General features: G+C 42.5%; 1 protein-coding gene across 1 annotated transcript in view; it reads right to left on the bottom strand.

Moving 5' to 3' along the window:
• WEE2 (WEE2 oocyte meiosis inhibiting kinase) overlaps positions 1-17,231 on the bottom strand; it is a 34,319-nt gene extending 17,088 nt beyond the window's left edge. The window contains exons 1-3 of the mRNA XM_004741623.2: positions 16,887-17,231; positions 3,718-3,914; positions 1,745-1,796 (exon numbers count right to left, since the gene is read on the bottom strand). Of these exons, the coding sequence (XP_004741680.1) occupies positions 1,745-1,796; positions 3,718-3,914; positions 16,887-17,231 (594 nt within the window). The remainder of the gene's footprint in view (positions 1-1,744; positions 1,797-3,717; positions 3,915-16,886) is intronic.
• Between the last annotated feature and the right edge of the window lie 291 nt (positions 17,232-17,522).

Raw genomic sequence — 17,522 nt, 5'->3', positions numbered from 1 at the left:
CTGGGATATGCTTATTCTCAATATGTTTTTAGGGAGAAAACACCTGCTCACAGCAACAGCTACTGTCCTCAGTTAAAGGAATGGCCAGGATCCAAGTAGAACATGTTAAGGAGAAAGAAAAGACACCTCCCTTTGACTCTTGTCTACCTACCTCACACTCTGGCTGCTGGTGTTTCCATCTCAAATTGAATGAACTTATTGTTCAATTTGCTTCCTCAAAAATTTTAGTACAGAGAACAAAATGGTCAAATTGATTATTTCACCTTATGTGTTCAGGTACAGCGATTTTCCCACCTACTGGCTAACTAGTAATATCTCTCTTTTTCCAGCTAGTACGTAGCCCTAGGCAAAAAAAATAAAATAATGTAAACAACAACAACAACAACAAAAAAAACCACTGAACTCCTTTATTAGTTTTCTCTTCTAAAGTAAAGTGAGCGTCCTAGCAACTACTCCTTGTGGTTCTTTTAAATATTACATGAGAAAAGGTGTTTGTGTGTGTTTGTGTGTGTGTAACTTAGCTCAATGCCAAGCACACAGTAAATTCTCAGAAAAATCATAGCTAAGATGATAAAAATCTCCATGAATTTATATGAATCTCAGTCCAAACCACTTTATCTCCATGAAGTCATTCTTTCCCAATGTCCCTGTTAGCAAGAATTTTTTCATCTAACTGGGTTTTAAAGAATCCTGACTCTTACTAGCTCCTCATTTCAACAACTAATACCAACCAGTCTTCATTAGCAAGATCTAGAATTTTCTTTGCCCTTAGACAATCTCAAGTTCTCTTTCTCCCATGTCTGGGGCTACCATAGCTATAAGCCCTCTCTCCATCTTTTCTAATAATGAAAATTATTTTTGCAAAATGTTACCATAGAATAAGACATACCTAATTGTCTTCCCCAAGGAATCCAAACAGAAGTTTGGATTCAGAAACCTAAAGGTCTTTCACCAATTGCTCAGCCACTACCTTCCCAACCTCAGCTCAGACAGCAAATAAGCCAGCTTACCATCTACATTATTCCCCAACCATAAGCCCTTCCCCTCCACTTTCGTAAATGGAATATTGAGCATAAACATGTTTTCATGGGATTATAAACTTCTTAATGGCAATTTAATATTCTACTGTAAATTCCAATTTATTTGGCCATTCTTTTGTTATTGGACATTTAGTATTCCTTTTTTTTTCTTCTTCTTAGCCATTACAGCTAAGGGTGCAATAAACATTTCTGGTGATAATATTTACAGCATTATTTTCTTAGGCTAGGTTATCGAATGAGGGATGCTACAAAGACTGTGAGCATTATATAAAAATCAATAGATAACTGATATATTTAAGAGCAAAAATTTTACATTTAAACTTATGGCTTTATGCCATTTTTCTCTCTTCTGCTCTTCCATTTTTGGACCTTTCATATCTTGAGTTTTCCCTTTACTTCTCTAACCCGGTGAGTAGAGAATTTTCCCTTAAATCCAAGATAGAAGCAGTAGCCATTAATTTAAAAACACTGCAAGGTAATGATTCGGTGACATATTGATCAGGCTCTGTCGGGTAAAGTAATAACTAGCTAAGAATACAGACTCTGCCGAGAGTCCAGATCAATTTAGCTGCAAAGCACATTTGCAAATCTACAAAGTGAGGCGGGGGTGGTAAGGAGAGAGAGAAGGAGAAGAGGAGAGAGAGAGACTGGCGACAGGATGAGGTGACCAAGTTATGGCAGCTGGAACAAAGAACTGTGCTCACCTTGGCAGGTAGCCCTTGTTCTACATTGCCTTCCCCTGGACCAGCTTCCTCACTTAGGGGGAAAAAAAAAAAAAAAAAAGGTGATATCAATGTGTGACTGACACTATTGAGCTTCATACTCTACTAGGTTCTGAGGTTGAAAGAGTAATTAAGACAATTCCTTCCCCACGTCAGCCTGTATTTGGGAACAAGGATAAATAGAAAGTTTCAATGTAAGAAGCAAGAATAGGGGGGCTCCTGGGTGGCTCAGTGGGTTAAAGCCTCTGCCTTCGGCTTGTGTCATGATCCCGGGGTTCTGGGATCGAGCCCTGCATCAGGGTCTCTGCTCAGCGGGGACCCTGCTTCCCTCTCTCTCTCTCTGCCTGCCTCTCTGCCTGCTTGTGCTCTCTCTGTCAGATAAATAAATAAAACCTTAAAAAATCTTTATAAAAAAGAATAAGAACAAGATATCAAGGGACACCATAGGCAGCACCCAAATCATGATTTCAAGAGTAAAAGTCTTTCGGGAAAGAGGACAGGCAAGTTAAGTTTCCAGAATGAGTAGGAATTAGCTAAGGGGCCGGAATGGGGTTCTTGGCAAGCAGAGCAATGCTGAACCATGAAGGGGAGATCACACAGGACACAAGAAACTGAGTGCTGTCCCATCGCCACCTTCCCCTTCAAAACTCATCTCCCCATTTTGCCCTAGGTTCAGAGGAAGACCATCAGTACAGCAGAATACGCTCTAACAACTGGCTAAGATATTTTTAGTTACTTTCCAAAAAGCTCCGACAAACATCCTCTTTGGCATGAGTAGTAGCATTCTGGATGTGTAAGCCAGATTTCAGGCTCTAGAACAGCCAGCTATAGATTCTTCTTCTGGAGAAGCACAAGATAGAAAGTGCAAATAGAGGGAGACGTTACACTAGGGAGACAAACTGATGCTGGACACTTGTGACTTAAGTTTAACATGACATTCCAATACTGTCTAAAAGAACAACCCCACAAAAAAACAACAGCACAATAAGTAGGTGGGGGGATTGCCCACTCAGAAGCACCAAGAGCTGTTACTGAAGTGTCATCACTTTCATTGCGGGAAATGCAAATTAATGGTCTCTTCTGGCTACTTTCCATGAGAGGCGAATCAATTAATTTTGATAGTTTACAAAGATTCGTGAAGAGCTAAACCCAACAGAATTCTTGGTTTAAAAAAAAGTGGACCTGTATACTTGGACTGAAGTTCTGTTGACTTAAGATCCAGGAGATAGCATTGAGAAAACCTATTCTGGCCACAAAGCTGCTTACTACAGAGTCATTGGTTCCAAATGAAACAACTCAAACTAAAACATTAAATGTTCTGCATACCTCAGATTGTTAGCTGTGCATTTATTTTGCTTTTTATTTTCCTTTGTGGAAAAAAAAATTGAAGAGACATAGTAAAGAAATGTCCCTAAGTAATATGTACAGTTCTCATTTGGACAATTTCTACCATTGAGACCTTGTGGAGTTTTACAGTTTGGTTTTCTATTCTTAGTACCTCCAAAAGCAACACTGTCTTTTTCTCTTCAGCCAATTTCCTGTTGAATACTTGCATTATAGCTCTCAGTCACACGCAGTTATACTGGAAACAGCAGTATACTCCCTGAAGTGTGAGCTACACCTGCCCCAATGACTAGCCTTGTGTTACCTAGGGGAGACTACTTGAATGCAATTCCATAGCTCGTTCAACTTGCTAATGGAAGTCAGATGTCTATTGCTTACTCTGCCCTATTCTTTTAGAGAGAAGACACCATACAGTACACTTCAGGATGGAGACACGCTAGAATCTCCATGACAAAGCAGACCAACATTAACATGTAGGGAGGAGCGATGTGAGAACAGGGTATCAGTTGCATTCAAATAGAGTTCTTTTTCCTAATCTTACTTTCCAGTCTCCCTTCTACTTGAGCATACTAAGATCAGTTCTCAAAAGTTAGACGCAACAGTATACTTACAGATCTCCTCGGCTTTTCCTCTTGCCATTGGATTGAAGGAATTGTTTTCTATAGGATTCTGGGGTAAAGGGATTTATATTGACCAGAGCCGATGAGGTCATCTCATCCACTAAGGGAACAGGTGTGAGCCTCAAATATTTAGAGCCTCTGGAGGGGAGCTTCTCTGTTGAAGAAATCACCGACTGGCTTAGGAGACCCTGAATGAAGATGACGAAAAGGGAAAACAGAATGGGGTTAGTACAAAAAAAAGTTCCATATCAGCTAGTTAATATTTGAACCAAGGAATGTTACTGCTACGAAGGAATTAGAGGTTGCCTGGTTCAGTGCAAGCTAGTTGCATTATAACTGGTCCTCTTATGAAAAATACAGATTCCTAGTCTTCCTCTGGATATCCTGATGAGAGAATCAACACAGGAATCCATACTTTTGTTAAGCTCCACTGCCTCCCCCTGCGCAATTCTGATGGCCAGCTATGAAAAACACCAACTCTACTACTACCTTTAGCTTTTTTATTTTTTTTTAAGGATTTTTGTTTACTTATTTGACAGACAGAGATCACAAGCCGGCAGAGAGGCCGGGGAGCAGGCACCCTGCTGAGCAGAAAGCCTGCCGAAGGGCTCAATCCCAGGACCCTGGGATCATGACCTGAGCTGAAGCCAGAGGCTTTAACCCACTGAGCCACCCAGGCACCCCTACCTTTAGATTTTTAAAGACTATACTTCAGCTTAGACAAATGAAAACAACTCTAGAAGACCTGGTCCTTATGTTCTCAGTGTATACTTTAACTCCCCCTCAATTTTCATCCAGATATTTGTTTGGTGCCTAGTAAGTAGCAGATGCTGGGCTAGATGCTAAGGCGTACAGAGGTGAATTCCAACTCTTAAGGGATGCACAGTCCATTAGTCAACAGCTCATCAATGTTTCAGAAATAATCACATTGTACAGGAAAAACTATCTCAACATTAAAAGAAGTTTCCAGTTCCACTTAAAATATAGCACCAAATGAGAAGAGTTCCATAAAGTAGGGTAAAGAATTTGAAAAATAATCCTCTGAGCCCTTAAGATTCAGGGCCTCGTAGTGGCTATAACCAGTATATCAATAAGGAGGAAAGTGTAGAGGACTTACCACTCCAAGCAGGTACAATAGAACATACACCTATGACCTAACCGGAACTAAACCAAAGGACAGAGGGGACAGGTAGAAGACAAGGAATTCTGTTGAGACATCAGAATGCTTTTATGACCGAAGTTGAGGGCCAGAGAGCTGTGTTATGGGTCTCCAAGAGTCCAGCAGTAGACACAGGGGCCATGATATAACCTCATAGTATAATCATTGTACTGTGAGGCTCTTCTAAAAGAATGCCCCTATTTGATAGTGTCTGCCATGGCTTTTCAGTGTAGAAGCAGAAGCTAGACTATAACATGAGTCACTATATAAAAATGTAATTTAAGAATGTGAAGATAAAAAGAATGAATATTGAAATTATACATCCTAAATGATGAAAGCAGAAATGAAAGAAACTATAGAGTACACCCAGCAACCTAACCTTTTTTTTTTTTTAAGATTTTATTTATTTATTTGACAGAGATCACAGGTAAGCAGAAAAACAGGTAAAAGAGGAGCAAACCAGGCTCCCCACTGAGCAGAGAGCCCAATGTGGGGCTCAATCCCAGGACCCTGAGATCATGACCTGAGCTGAAGGCAGAGGCTTAACCCACTGAGCCACCCAGGCGCCCCAACCTAACGTTTTTTTTAAGTGAAGAAAAAGGTCATTGCTGGAGCCAAGTTTTTACAAAGGTTTTACATGTCTTAGAGTTGACAGGATGAACAATCCTGGGGCTATTGTCAGACAAAGCCATCAATGATAAACTCACAATTTTCCTGTAAGTGTATTATAGGACTGAATATTTGTTCAAAGTACAACTATATTATATTTCTCAGTTGTGTATGTGACTCAAAGTGAACTTAGAATTACAATAAATCGTTCCCTGAGAAATAGTTTTTTGTGCTGATTATATGGAAAATAAAATGTGTCTATCACATATGAAACAGTGGGGCATCCACACCTGGAATGATATACACACCGGTTGCCACCCTTCAAGGACAACAAAAAAGGCCTGGAAAATTTTCAGATAGAAGGTAGGAAAAGTATTCACATCAGGGCAAAAAGATTGGAATTCCTAGTCTGGAAATATGAAGGCCGATAGCTTTTGTGAGCTCCACTTTCGATACAGGGAAAGATATTAATTATATTTAATATGGGTTGTATTGCCAGAATGCTGTAACTGTGAGTGAGCCTTTTGGAAATCCAAAAGAACTCAGTTTGGAACACGACTTATGACAAGGAAGTTCTGCCTAAAAGTAAAGCAGATTAAAAAGTTCTGGAAAGGGGCACCTGGGTGGCTCAGTGTGTTAAGCACTGCCTTCGGCTGGGGTCAGGATCTCAGGGTCCTGGGATCGAGTCCCACATCGGGCTCTCTGCTCAGCAGGGAGCCTGCTTCCCTTCCTCTCTCTCTGCCTGCCTCTCTGCCTACTTGTGATCTCTCTCTGTCAAATAAATAAATAAATAAAATCTTTAAAAAAAAAAAAAAGTTCTGGAAAGATGTCCAGGTTGAGAGTATAAATATGTCCCAGGGAGTGTAGCTAACTCCGTAAGAAACAGCTCTCTTACAGATGATCAAGGGAAAGGAAAATTCAGGAATAGCTCCTTTTTTAAAAAATTAATTAATTTATTTTTTATTTATTTTCAGCATAACAGGTATTCATTATTTTTGCACCACACCCAGTGCTCCATGTAATCCGTGCCCTCTATAATACCCACCACCTGGTTCCCCCAACCTCCCACCCCCCAACACTTCAAACCCCTCAGATTGTTTTTCAGACACTCCTTTGTTGTGAAGATGGCGAGAGGAGAAGGCAACCTCCCACCTTCAAGACACAACATCATAGTGTCTCAGGATGTGCAAAGACTTTAAAGACCCAGCTGGTACAGTTAGTCCCCTGATGCTTGAATCCTTTTACAACATTCCTACCAAGTGGTCATCAACTAGTGCTCAATGCATTTAGCCTGGGGACCAGCTACCTCCTTGGGAAACTCTTCTAATCTAGCTCGTTGTGCTAGGAAGTCTTTATGGTGACCCGAAGTGACTTCACAGGATTTCTTGTCCTCTCCCATGGGTAAGGCTGAACTAAGTCAGTCAGTCCTCCATTCCTCTGCATCCTTGTGTTTAGCATAACGTCACCACTGATCATTGCCCACTCTCTCTCTTCTAATCCAAACTGTATTCCTCATAAAGCATGCACTTTTTCAGTTGCCTTTCCAGTTTCCCTCCCAAGCTCTGTTCTTTTCCTGCCCCTCCAATCTTGGCACTTCCAGGATTCCTAATTTGGACCACTTCTCTTCTTACTCTGGCACTCAGGCTACTTGAGCTCATCCGCCACCAAGACTTAAGCAATTTCCAAAATGCTAATGATATCCAGATATAGATCTCTAATTCAGTTTTCCTGCACTCCAGACCCATTTATCTGGTGATTTATAGGACATCTCTGATCTCTCCAAACCTGTAAATGTCTTTAGCATCATCTTTCTTCATCCAAGTTACCATCTACTCAGTCAAGACAGAAGCCTCACAGGACCCTAGATCCCTCCTTTTCCCTCAACCCCTCCACCAAGTTGATGAGAGAACAAAAAGCAAGCTGAGCACAAAACATGAGCTGACACCCTACCAAGGCCCCCTCCCCTTAAGATGGGATAAACATTCCTCAGGTACCAGTAACTGCCTAAGGACAAAGGCAGGGGAAAAACAAATGATCAATTGATAAAGATCACAGTCATGTAAGACATGAAACTCCACTAGACTTTGTAACTGTCTTAATGATATACAAAAAACAACATGATCTTAATAATAGACATCCAGGAACCTATAGACTCTATTTCCTGGAGCCCTAACATCACCTTTACTACCATATGCTTAAAAACCCTATATAATCAGTCACTCCTCACAATCACAATGTAGCTCTTTCTGCCCTCAGGTCCTGTCCCCATGCTAAAATTAAAACACCTTTTTGCACTGCAAAAAATCTCAAGAATTCCAGAATTCTTTCTTGACCATTGGGCTCAATGATCCTGCATCATATTTTCGTGGCCCATACAGGAATTCTGCATCTTCCTTCATCTGGACTTTGAATGTCAGAGCAAACTTGGTGAGTTACTCTTTGTTCTGTTTTTACTTTCATTTTAGAGGCTCATCAAGGAGTATGGGCTTATTGGAATAATTTCATGTCAACAGCTCAGGCTGCAGTCCTCTAGCCCATGGCTACTCTATGGGGACGAGAGAGCCTGCCTTTTGACTGGAAGCTAGTACATTGGCTAGCTTATGGTTATAAGGCCCAGAAACACAATGCCCTCTCATCATCCCTATTCTTATAACACAATTGTCTTTTTTTGGGTGCAGGACCACCACCCAAGTCACTAGGATGGCTGCTGATCTTAAAAAATCTCATGTAAGGTTTCTTCCTCATTCATCTAATGCAATCCCCTCCAAATCCCTGGCCTAGCCACTTCTGACCATGAGACATCCACTCAGAGAGGCTGAAACCAGTACCAAACTGAATTAAAACCCAACCAGGGACTATCTAGTGAAGTAAGCTATAGAAGACTTACATGTGTTAGAATGTCACTTAGACTAGGATGGATTTCTATCTTTACTATTCTTCATCAATGTCCCCTACTGACTACTTAAGTTACAATAGTATATAATTTCCCCTTGTAAAACTTTTCTGGTTTTTTCCATGGGTTAAGAATGACAGGTTCTCCATGGCATTTTGGTCCACTCACTGGCTCCCATCAGTCGTCAAGAATGCAATGGGGAAGCTGAGGGACATTAACATCCCTCCAAGGTAAGACAGCATTCATTGCAACTTCTTAGAAGGCTGCCTCTGGTCACTCTGACACTAGAACCTCTGACATATCCTGCAGAGATGCCACCTAGGAGGCACGGGGGATTTTTGGTAATAAACATTCTCTACTTTTCTAAGAGCATGGGATATCTTCAGTTCTCAAGGATTCTTCCTTGGGATGTCTTTTAACCCACTGGAATCAATTCAGATTGCAAGATCTAAGAAAGAAAAAAAAAATGATCTTCTGTAGCATTGCATGGCCTCAGCACTCCTCAGGAATTGAGTGGAAAATGGCCCATTAATGGACATTAAACTTGAATACAATCTATCCAAACTCTTTTGCAGGAAACAGGGCAAATGGACTGAGGTACCCTATGTCAAGGCCTTGATGGCACTAAATCAGGATCCTGATCCCAGGGCCTCTTGGAAAATGTGTCTAACCATCAATAAACCCACGCTGGACATACTTGATGCTGATTGCGTAAATAGGCCCCTTTCTCCTAATAAACCTTGGCTACTGTAGAGATCACTGACTAATCCAAACAAGGATGACCCTGGCTCTGTTAGTATCTCTCCTGCTTGTAAACCTCAAGACCCCTCTGCTCCCGGCCCAGATGGACACACTAGGAGCGGGACTCCCTATCTTCTAGGATTTCCGCCTCAATCTGGATTGCATCCTCTTAGGGAGGTTGCTACTAGAGAAAGGAGCACAGTTAAAGTCATGTCCCAGTCTCCATGGCATACCTGGTTCTGATAAATAAGTAGGACAATGTTCCAAAACCCTATTCCCAATTTATTGAGGAATTTCAACAATAACCTATTATATTTAATTTGACCTGCCAAGATATATACATCATATTGTTGCACCCCTGAAGAAAAGAATCATCTTTGGGCAAGTGCTCAAGAATCTGCTGATGAAGTAACAGTCAGAGATAGACATCATTAACCAGTGGAGGGAACCACTCTTCCCAATACTGAACCTTACTAGAATTACCAAGATGATATGGAAGGGAAAGGCAAAACCATATGATCACTTGTTTAATAGAAGAAATGAAAAAAGGATTCTCTAAAGGATGGATAAAATTCAGGAAGTTACGCAAAGAGCTGATGAAATCCAGCTTTACTTCAGGGCTGTCTGATAGACACCATCCTTAAATATACAAATCTGGACCCAACCTCCCCTGAAGGAACAACTGTACTAAAAATGCATTTTTTTTTTAGATCAGTCAGTACCTGACATTCATTATAAATTGACTAAAATGGTTTTTGGCCCTCAAACCCCCACCCAGTACCCACTAGAGGTAGCTACTAGGGTCTTTAATAATAGAAATATAGCCTTAAGGCAAGAAAAGGACTGAAGAGCTAAAATGCGGGGTAAAATATTGACTGAGGCTATTGCAGATTCCCTATAACACCTGACTAACCAGGGGCCAAATATAAAGCCAGTAGCAGACAAAAGAGCAGGTAAGACCCCATGCTATAGGTATGGCCAAATCAGACAGTGGAGCAAAAAATTTCTACACACAGTCTCTCCATCAGAGTTATGTCCTGTTTATAAGAAAGGAGGACATTGGAAGAGAGACTGTCCTCATCTCCAAAGAGGGGAAGACAGGGAAGCACTTCCCCACTGGAGAGGAACCGGAGGCTCCAGCATGACAGGCCCTGAGGATGTTCTGGCTCCCTCTGAAGTTGGGATGACTGAGCCCCAGGTTACCTCTGGATGTTGGAAGGTAAGTGTATCAATATTCTTATTGATACAGGAGCCACTTACTCTTCTTCCTCAGCACTCCGGCCCTACTTGTCTTTCTAACCATAGAATTGTTGGCACAGAAGAGGAAACTTTAGCCTGTCCGTACAAAAATCAGTTGGTTACTCGTGTTTTCCTAGTCCTTCCTTCTTGTCCCACTCCATGAGCGGGAGGAGATTTAACGTGTAAACTAGGAAGCCGGTTTGCTCTTACTGAAGAGGACAGCTTGTTCTCTTCAACACCCGAAGAATTTAAACCTTGCTCTGATCTCCCTTCTAGTATCTGGATGGAAGTAAATCCACAGGTCTGCAGGTGGTATGAGACTTAAAATTTTTAATGGATATTGCTTATTAAAGTGACCTTAAAGGACCCAACCACTCACAATACCTCATAAAAAAACAGTATCCCTTAAAACCTGAGGCAAAGGCTGGTTTTCAACCACGTATTGATACATCTCTCAAACATGGTATTTTTCTTTTTTCAAAACATGGTATTTTAAAACCTCATCAATCTCCTTATAACACTCCAGTTTTACCAGCAAAGAAACCGAATGGAGAATATCAGGCAGTACAAGACACAGGAGCTATCAATGATGCGGTGATGCCTATTTAGCCCATAGTGACAAGTCCAAATACGATTCTCACCCAGGTCCCTGGTGATGCCCACTGGTTTACAGTATTTGACTTAAAGGACACCTTCTGCATCCCTCTAAGTGAAGAAACACAGCCACTAATTTGCTTTTGAATGGGCCTCACCCTTAAGCCCACAGTCTGTTCAATGAACTCGGATTGTCTTGCCACAGGGATTTAGAGACCGTCCTCAGTCTTTGGGGCTGCACTCAGCAAACACCTCCCTGATATCTCCCTGCTTCAAGGAACTATAGTTCCATACGTGGATAATATTTTAATCTGTAGTCCCACAAAAGAAACATCGGATAGTAATTTCATAACTTTGCTTAATTTCTTGGCAAATAGAAGGTATTATGTCTTCCCTAAAAAGGCACAAATATCAAAACAGAAAGTACAATATTTGGGGTATGAGCTAATACCAAGTCACTGAACCCCATCTACTGACAGAAATTTAAAAAAAAAAAAAAAAAAAAAAGCAGCATTGGGTCCTGGACCGCCAGCTACAAAAAAAACAACTCTATACTTTCCTAGGCATGGCAGGATTTTGCCCGCTGTCGATTCCTGGATTTAGGTTCTTAGCCAAACCATCGTGTAATTCAGTCAAACAGATAAAGAACCTGTACCCTGGGTGGAAGGCCCAACAGAAAGCGTTTCAAACATTTAAAGCTAAGCTTTCATCAACCCCAGCTTTGGCTTTACCAAATTTAGAAAAACCTTTCACTTTATGTGTAACAGAAAAACAGGGACAAGTCTGGGAGTTCTTATCCAGAAACTAGGAAATGAAACAAAGTGGGTGGGCTCTTTTTCCAAAGTCACTTGATAATGTGGGTGGCTGGCTTCTCTTCAAGCAGAGGCTGCAACAGCCCTCCAGGTAAAAGCAGCTTCCGAACTTACTCTGGGACAATTCTTGACAGTGAGGACTCCACATCAGGTCCAAAGGGTCCTAGGGACCAAAGGCCACCAATGGATGACGGGATGCCGACTTACTAAATACCAGGCTATGCTTTCAGATGAACCTAAAATAACACTGCAAGCCTGTTATACTTTATGCCTGGACCTGACCATCATACGTCTATGCTAGAACATGACTGCTCAGAGATTACTGATCGTGGTTATTCTAGCAGATCTAGATTTAAAAGATTCCCCTATTGAAAATGCAGATGACAATTGCTTTACTGATGGTAGCAGCTTCATAGGTAAGGAAAAAAAGAAAAGCCAGATACGCCATAGTTAGATAAGACCATGGAGGCAAAAGCCCTGCCAATTCCAATAAATTCTTCCACTCAAAAGACTGAACGAATAGCATTTACCCATGCTCTTCAATGGCAAAAGGCCTAAAAATGAATACTGACTCCAAATATGCTATCCTGGTGCTACATGACCATGGGGAAATTTAGAAGGAAAGAGGATTGTGATTATTATCAAGCCATAACTCCCCAGTCAAATGTGAGCCTGAATAATTACTCTTCTTGAGGTTGGACATCTACCTAAGAAGGTAGCTATAATTCATCTCAGAGGACATCAACATTTAAATTTAGAATTAGAATTTAAAGGAGGGGCGCCTGGGTGGCTCAGTGGGTTAAGCCTCTGCTTTCAGCTCAGGTCATGATCTCAGGGTCCTGGGATCGATCCCCAAGTCAGGCTCTTGGCTCAGCAGGGAGACTGCTTCCCCCTTTCTCTCTGCCTGCCTCTCTGCCTATTTGTGATCTCTCTGTCAAATAAATAAGTAAAATCTTAAAAAGAAAAGAAAAGAATTTAGGGGTACCTGGGTGGCTCAGTTAAGCCTCTGCCTTCGGCACAGGGTCCCACAGGGTCCTGGGATCAAGCCCTGCATCAGGCTCTCTGCTCAGCATGGAGCCTGTTTCCTCCTCTCTCTCTGCCTGCCTCTCTGCCTACTTGTGATCTCTGTCTGTCAAATAAATAAATAAAATCTTAAAAAAAAAATTTTAAAGAAAACAATTTGGTGTACCATGCAGCTGAGCAGGCAGCACAAAATAAACAAATATAAGTCTCATACCAGTCTTAATTCCAATCAAGTCCATAACTTCAGTCTATTCAGATGCAGAAATTCACATGGCCCAGGAACAAGGAAATTCAAAAAAATGCACAGAGCTGGCTTATTAATAATGAGGGAAAAATCTTTATACCCAAAAATAACTCATGGAAGGCAATAAAAGGTTTACACCAGGCTACTCATTTGGGCAAAAATGCTTTGAAACACTTAACGATATACTTGATGGAGTAAATTTAATAGCTATAATAAAACAGATTTGCCAATTGTGTATTGTTTGGGCACAAGTAAATCCAGAAGGCGCAGGCCATACCCACCACCGTACCACTTTTGAAACCAGTCTCAAGCCATGGAACATAGCCAGGAGGAGACTGGCAGCTTGATTTCACAGACGTGCTTCCTTACAAAGACTGCAGGCTCCTACTAGTGTCTGTTGATACTTTCACTGGATAGATCGAGGCCTTTCCATGTAAAACTGAAAGAACCACCAAAGTAACCAAAGGTTTGTTGAAGACATTCCTAGATTGTGCCTCCGTGATCCCTTCAAAATGGCAGTCATCCTTCTCTTAACCGTACTTTAAAATGACACCTGAGTTAGTCTAGGGACCCAGGAAAACTGGGTTACTCTCTTACCAGGAGGACTTCTTAGAACAACAACTTTTCCAAAACAACCTCTAGGACAAAGCCCGTTTGCGTTACTATACGGAAAACTATTTCTTACCATAGACCTGTTATTAGATGAAGATTATAATACCTAATTAAATTATTCACTCAAGGCTGGTTCAGTTCATGTTGCTTAATAGGTATACTGATCACCTGCTCCCAAAACCTGACTTAACTATGACTGAAAGTCAATCCCATGTAAGCCCCAGAAACATGGTTTGTTTAAAAGACTGGAAGCCAAATACAGCAGGGGACCTCAGTCTGAAACAGAAAGGTCCATATTGGGTTGTATTATGTACTCCCACTGCAGTAATATTAGAGGGACACTCTTCCTGGACTCATGCACCTCCTTCACAGGAAACCCATGAACAAACTAATGAGCTTTCTTACTCCTGTGAACCTGTAGATCTCAAACTCTTCTTCAAAAGAGGATTGAAAGGGTCTTACCACCCACAGAGTTACTTCTTTCTTTTATTTTTTATTTTTTTGAGATTTTATTTATTTATTTATTCAACAGAGAGAGCGAGCGAGGACACAAGTAGAAAGTAGAGGGAGCAGGAGGCAGAGGGTGAGAGAGAAGCAGGCTCCCTGCTGAGCAGGGAGCCAGACCCGGGGCTCAGTCCCAGGACCTGGAACAGAGACCAGAGCCTAAGGCAGATGCTTAACCGACTGAGCCACCTGGGGGCCCACCTACAGAGTTATTATTTTGTCCACATTGGACTCAGCTGCTTCCACCTTTTGTAACTCCCCTATAGGTTCCCTACCTGGACAATGTTGACCCAGAGGCAGGGACATCTCTATGCTCTTATTTGGCAGGAAGAAACTACAGAAGAGATCTTCTGCCTTCAACAATCTTAAAGATTTAAGGATCAGGATTGTTCAGGGTCGGAAATGATGAGAGAAAAAAAAGACAAGTTGAGGGCAAAACATGACCTGACACCCCACTTAACCCCCCTCCCCTTAAGGTAGGATATGTATACACAACATTCCTTGGGCACTAGTAACTGCCTAGGAACAAAGGCAGGGGAAGAACAAATGGTCAGTTGATAAAGATCACAGTCATGTAGGACATGAAATCCACTAGACTTTTTAACTGTCTTAATGATTTACAGGAAAAACACAATCTTAATAATAGACCTCCAGGAACCTATAGACCCTATTTCCCGGAGCCCTAAAGTCAATATTGGCTACATAAGCTAGAAAACCCTGTATACACAGTCACTCCTCACAATCACAACGCAGCTCTTTCTGCCCGCAGGCCTGTCCCCATATTAGAATAAAAATACCTTTTTGCCCTGTAAAACATCTCTAGAATTCTTTCTGGACCATTGGGCTTGAGGATCCTACATCAGAATCACTTAACAAATCCCAAACAACTCTCAGTTTATCACTGTGCACCACTGACATAGTTCAGACCTTTCTCCTTTGTCAACAGATCTGTGTCTCTGGACCTCTCCCACGCCATGCAGCCCTCACATGAAGGCCAATTTTTCCAAAAGCCCTCTGATCAAAATCATTTAATGAAGGTCTCAAAGCTTTCAGAAGAAAATCTTGATCTAGCTCCTGCCCACCTACTCGGACCTCGTGCCTGCATCCTCTTGCTTACAGGTCCCCATCACTAGCAACGTGCCATTTCTAGGTATGACATGATCTTCCTCCTCCTAGCCTGGTAGCTGCTTTTCCCTTGGCCTCGAGTTCTCATTCTCTTCTTCACCTGGCTCACTCTAGATCTTTCTTGAAGACCGCTCTCAGACGTGACTTTCTTAGAAATGGCATCCCTGATCTTGAGACATAACTCCCAATTCTTTATTGGGAATTAAGTGCTGCAACACTCCCCTGGCACAGCTGATCTGAACTTTATTGTCTCAGTTGTTTATCTTCATTCATTTCATGGGCACTTTTGGACACAGTGAAGGATTTGCCAGAAGGTCTGATATCAAGGTACTCAGTTTTAAATGAAAGTCTGAAACAGACCTACCACGTCATGCTTCCTTGCCTGCCTACTCTGGCTCAGAGCCGCATTCCTTCAGCCCACTCTTCCTCAGAACCACTCTCAGAGCACCCATCATAGGGTCTAGAGACGCATCTCCTCTCTTCGCTCTGCTGATGGTAAGCGCTTTGAGGGCAGAGACCATGTCTTCTGCTCCTTTTCATACTGGGTTCTCAAAAAATAAATGGTTCTCAAAAAAATAAATGGATGATTGACTGGTTGGCGTTGGGACCATTGGAAAACCCACAGGTGGACACATAAGCATAGTAAAGTAGTTTGTCTACAATGCAGACAAGAAGCTTCGTTCTTCCTGGGGGGCGTGGTGTGCATACACAGCAGGAACCAAAGAGGCCTGCCGACAGTGACTATGTCTGCACAAATGCTGTTATGACAGCCTTAAGCACCAAGCTGAGCCAGCAGAAAGCAAAGCTCATACCAATCCTGAGGCTCACATACCATGGCACCAGGCTGTCAGAAGTAACTCTGCCCTTCCCTGGCTTTCGTGATGTGTAGCTATAGTAGGAGAATAACCACAGCAAGAATAAAGGACTAAGAAAACTACGTGGTACCTTTGCCTACTTGTCCTCCTCAGCTTATAAAGAAGCCTCGACAAGTCAGCTCTTCACCCACATAGAGCAGAAGAGCCTGCCTCTCGCTAGACTGGGAAGGACTTCTTTCGGGGAGCAGTAGCGACAGATATGGGAATATGTTCCAACAGTTAATGTGAACATTCTAAGGAGGAAATACTAGTAAATCATCACATACACGTAGAGCCAGTTGGAGTAATGGAAAGAACCGCAGTAGACGAAGACCAAAAAGATCAGGTTTCTAGTCCTGCCTGTGCCATCAGCAAAAGCCCATTTATCCGTGAAACTGGGTTTTCTCGCAGGCAGAATGCATAATAAGGATCTAGATCTCAGAATTCCTTCCAATTCCAATATTCTTTAACTAGGAATATTTTTTCCCCACCAAGATTGATTTGTGGTCTACACCAAATAGAGGCTGACATCAGTGATTTGGAGAAGATAAGCAAGGGGTTTAGTTCTGTTTTCTGGCAACTTGAAACTCTTCTTCATTTTCACCCATAAATACGTAATTGAGGAGATGCATAGCCTGTGCGGCAAATCGGTCAGATACACACACGCAGCCATGTCCTGCTTCTCCGTCCCCTGAGCTGAAGCGACGCAGATCGTGGCGACCCGGGTCCCCTTGCCCCACAACTTACTTACTTTGGGAGTGAAGGGGCTCTGGCCATGCAGCAGCTTGCTCCCGCGGTCCAGCTGGGCGGGTGTCTCTGGACGTTGGCTAAAGCCTGACACCGGAGTCCTCAAAACCTGTCCTGGACTCATCTTGTCCTTTTCTTGAAATGTGCCAACTTCGCAGACGCCACTAAGTGGAGGCTCAGGAGGGGCGAACTTCGCCTCTGAGCGCCGCCCCTCAGCCCGGTCTGGGGCGTGGCCCTGGGCCATCCCGCTCTCCTGTGCCTCCTCCTGTCCTGCACTCTCACTTTCTTCTTCGCAGTAGGAAAAGTTCAGCCTCTGCTTTAGCTCTTTGTTAACACTGCTGACATCCATGTGAGCCGGAGAGCTTCACGGCGCAGTCAGGGCCTGTCAAGAAGGGAGCACTCCGGAGCTTGTGGAAGTGGAGAGGACAACAGACCGTGAATTGGCGGAGCCCCCGCTGGAGCCTGCCGTTCCCTCTGCCCACTCACAGCTACCTGGAGGCGAGGCATTCATTTGCCCACTTAAGTACCACATGTCTGTGAAGCCTCAGCTTATCCTTATTTCCAGTCTGATTAAAGAAAGCTCTAGCGACTCTCAGAGCAATTAAGTCCAATTTACATGTAGAACTCTTCTGGATATCCC

Source organism: Mustela putorius, unplaced genomic scaffold (assembly GCF_011764305.1).
Source record: "Mustela putorius furo isolate JIRA1106 unplaced genomic scaffold, ASM1176430v1.1 tig00003845_pilon_pilon_pilon, whole genome shotgun sequence".
In the NCBI taxonomy this organism is placed as follows: Eukaryota; Metazoa; Chordata; class Mammalia; order Carnivora; family Mustelidae; genus Mustela; species Mustela putorius.
The sequence above is the reverse complement of the archived record's forward strand: the minus strand, read 5'-3'. Positions and strand labels throughout refer to the sequence as shown.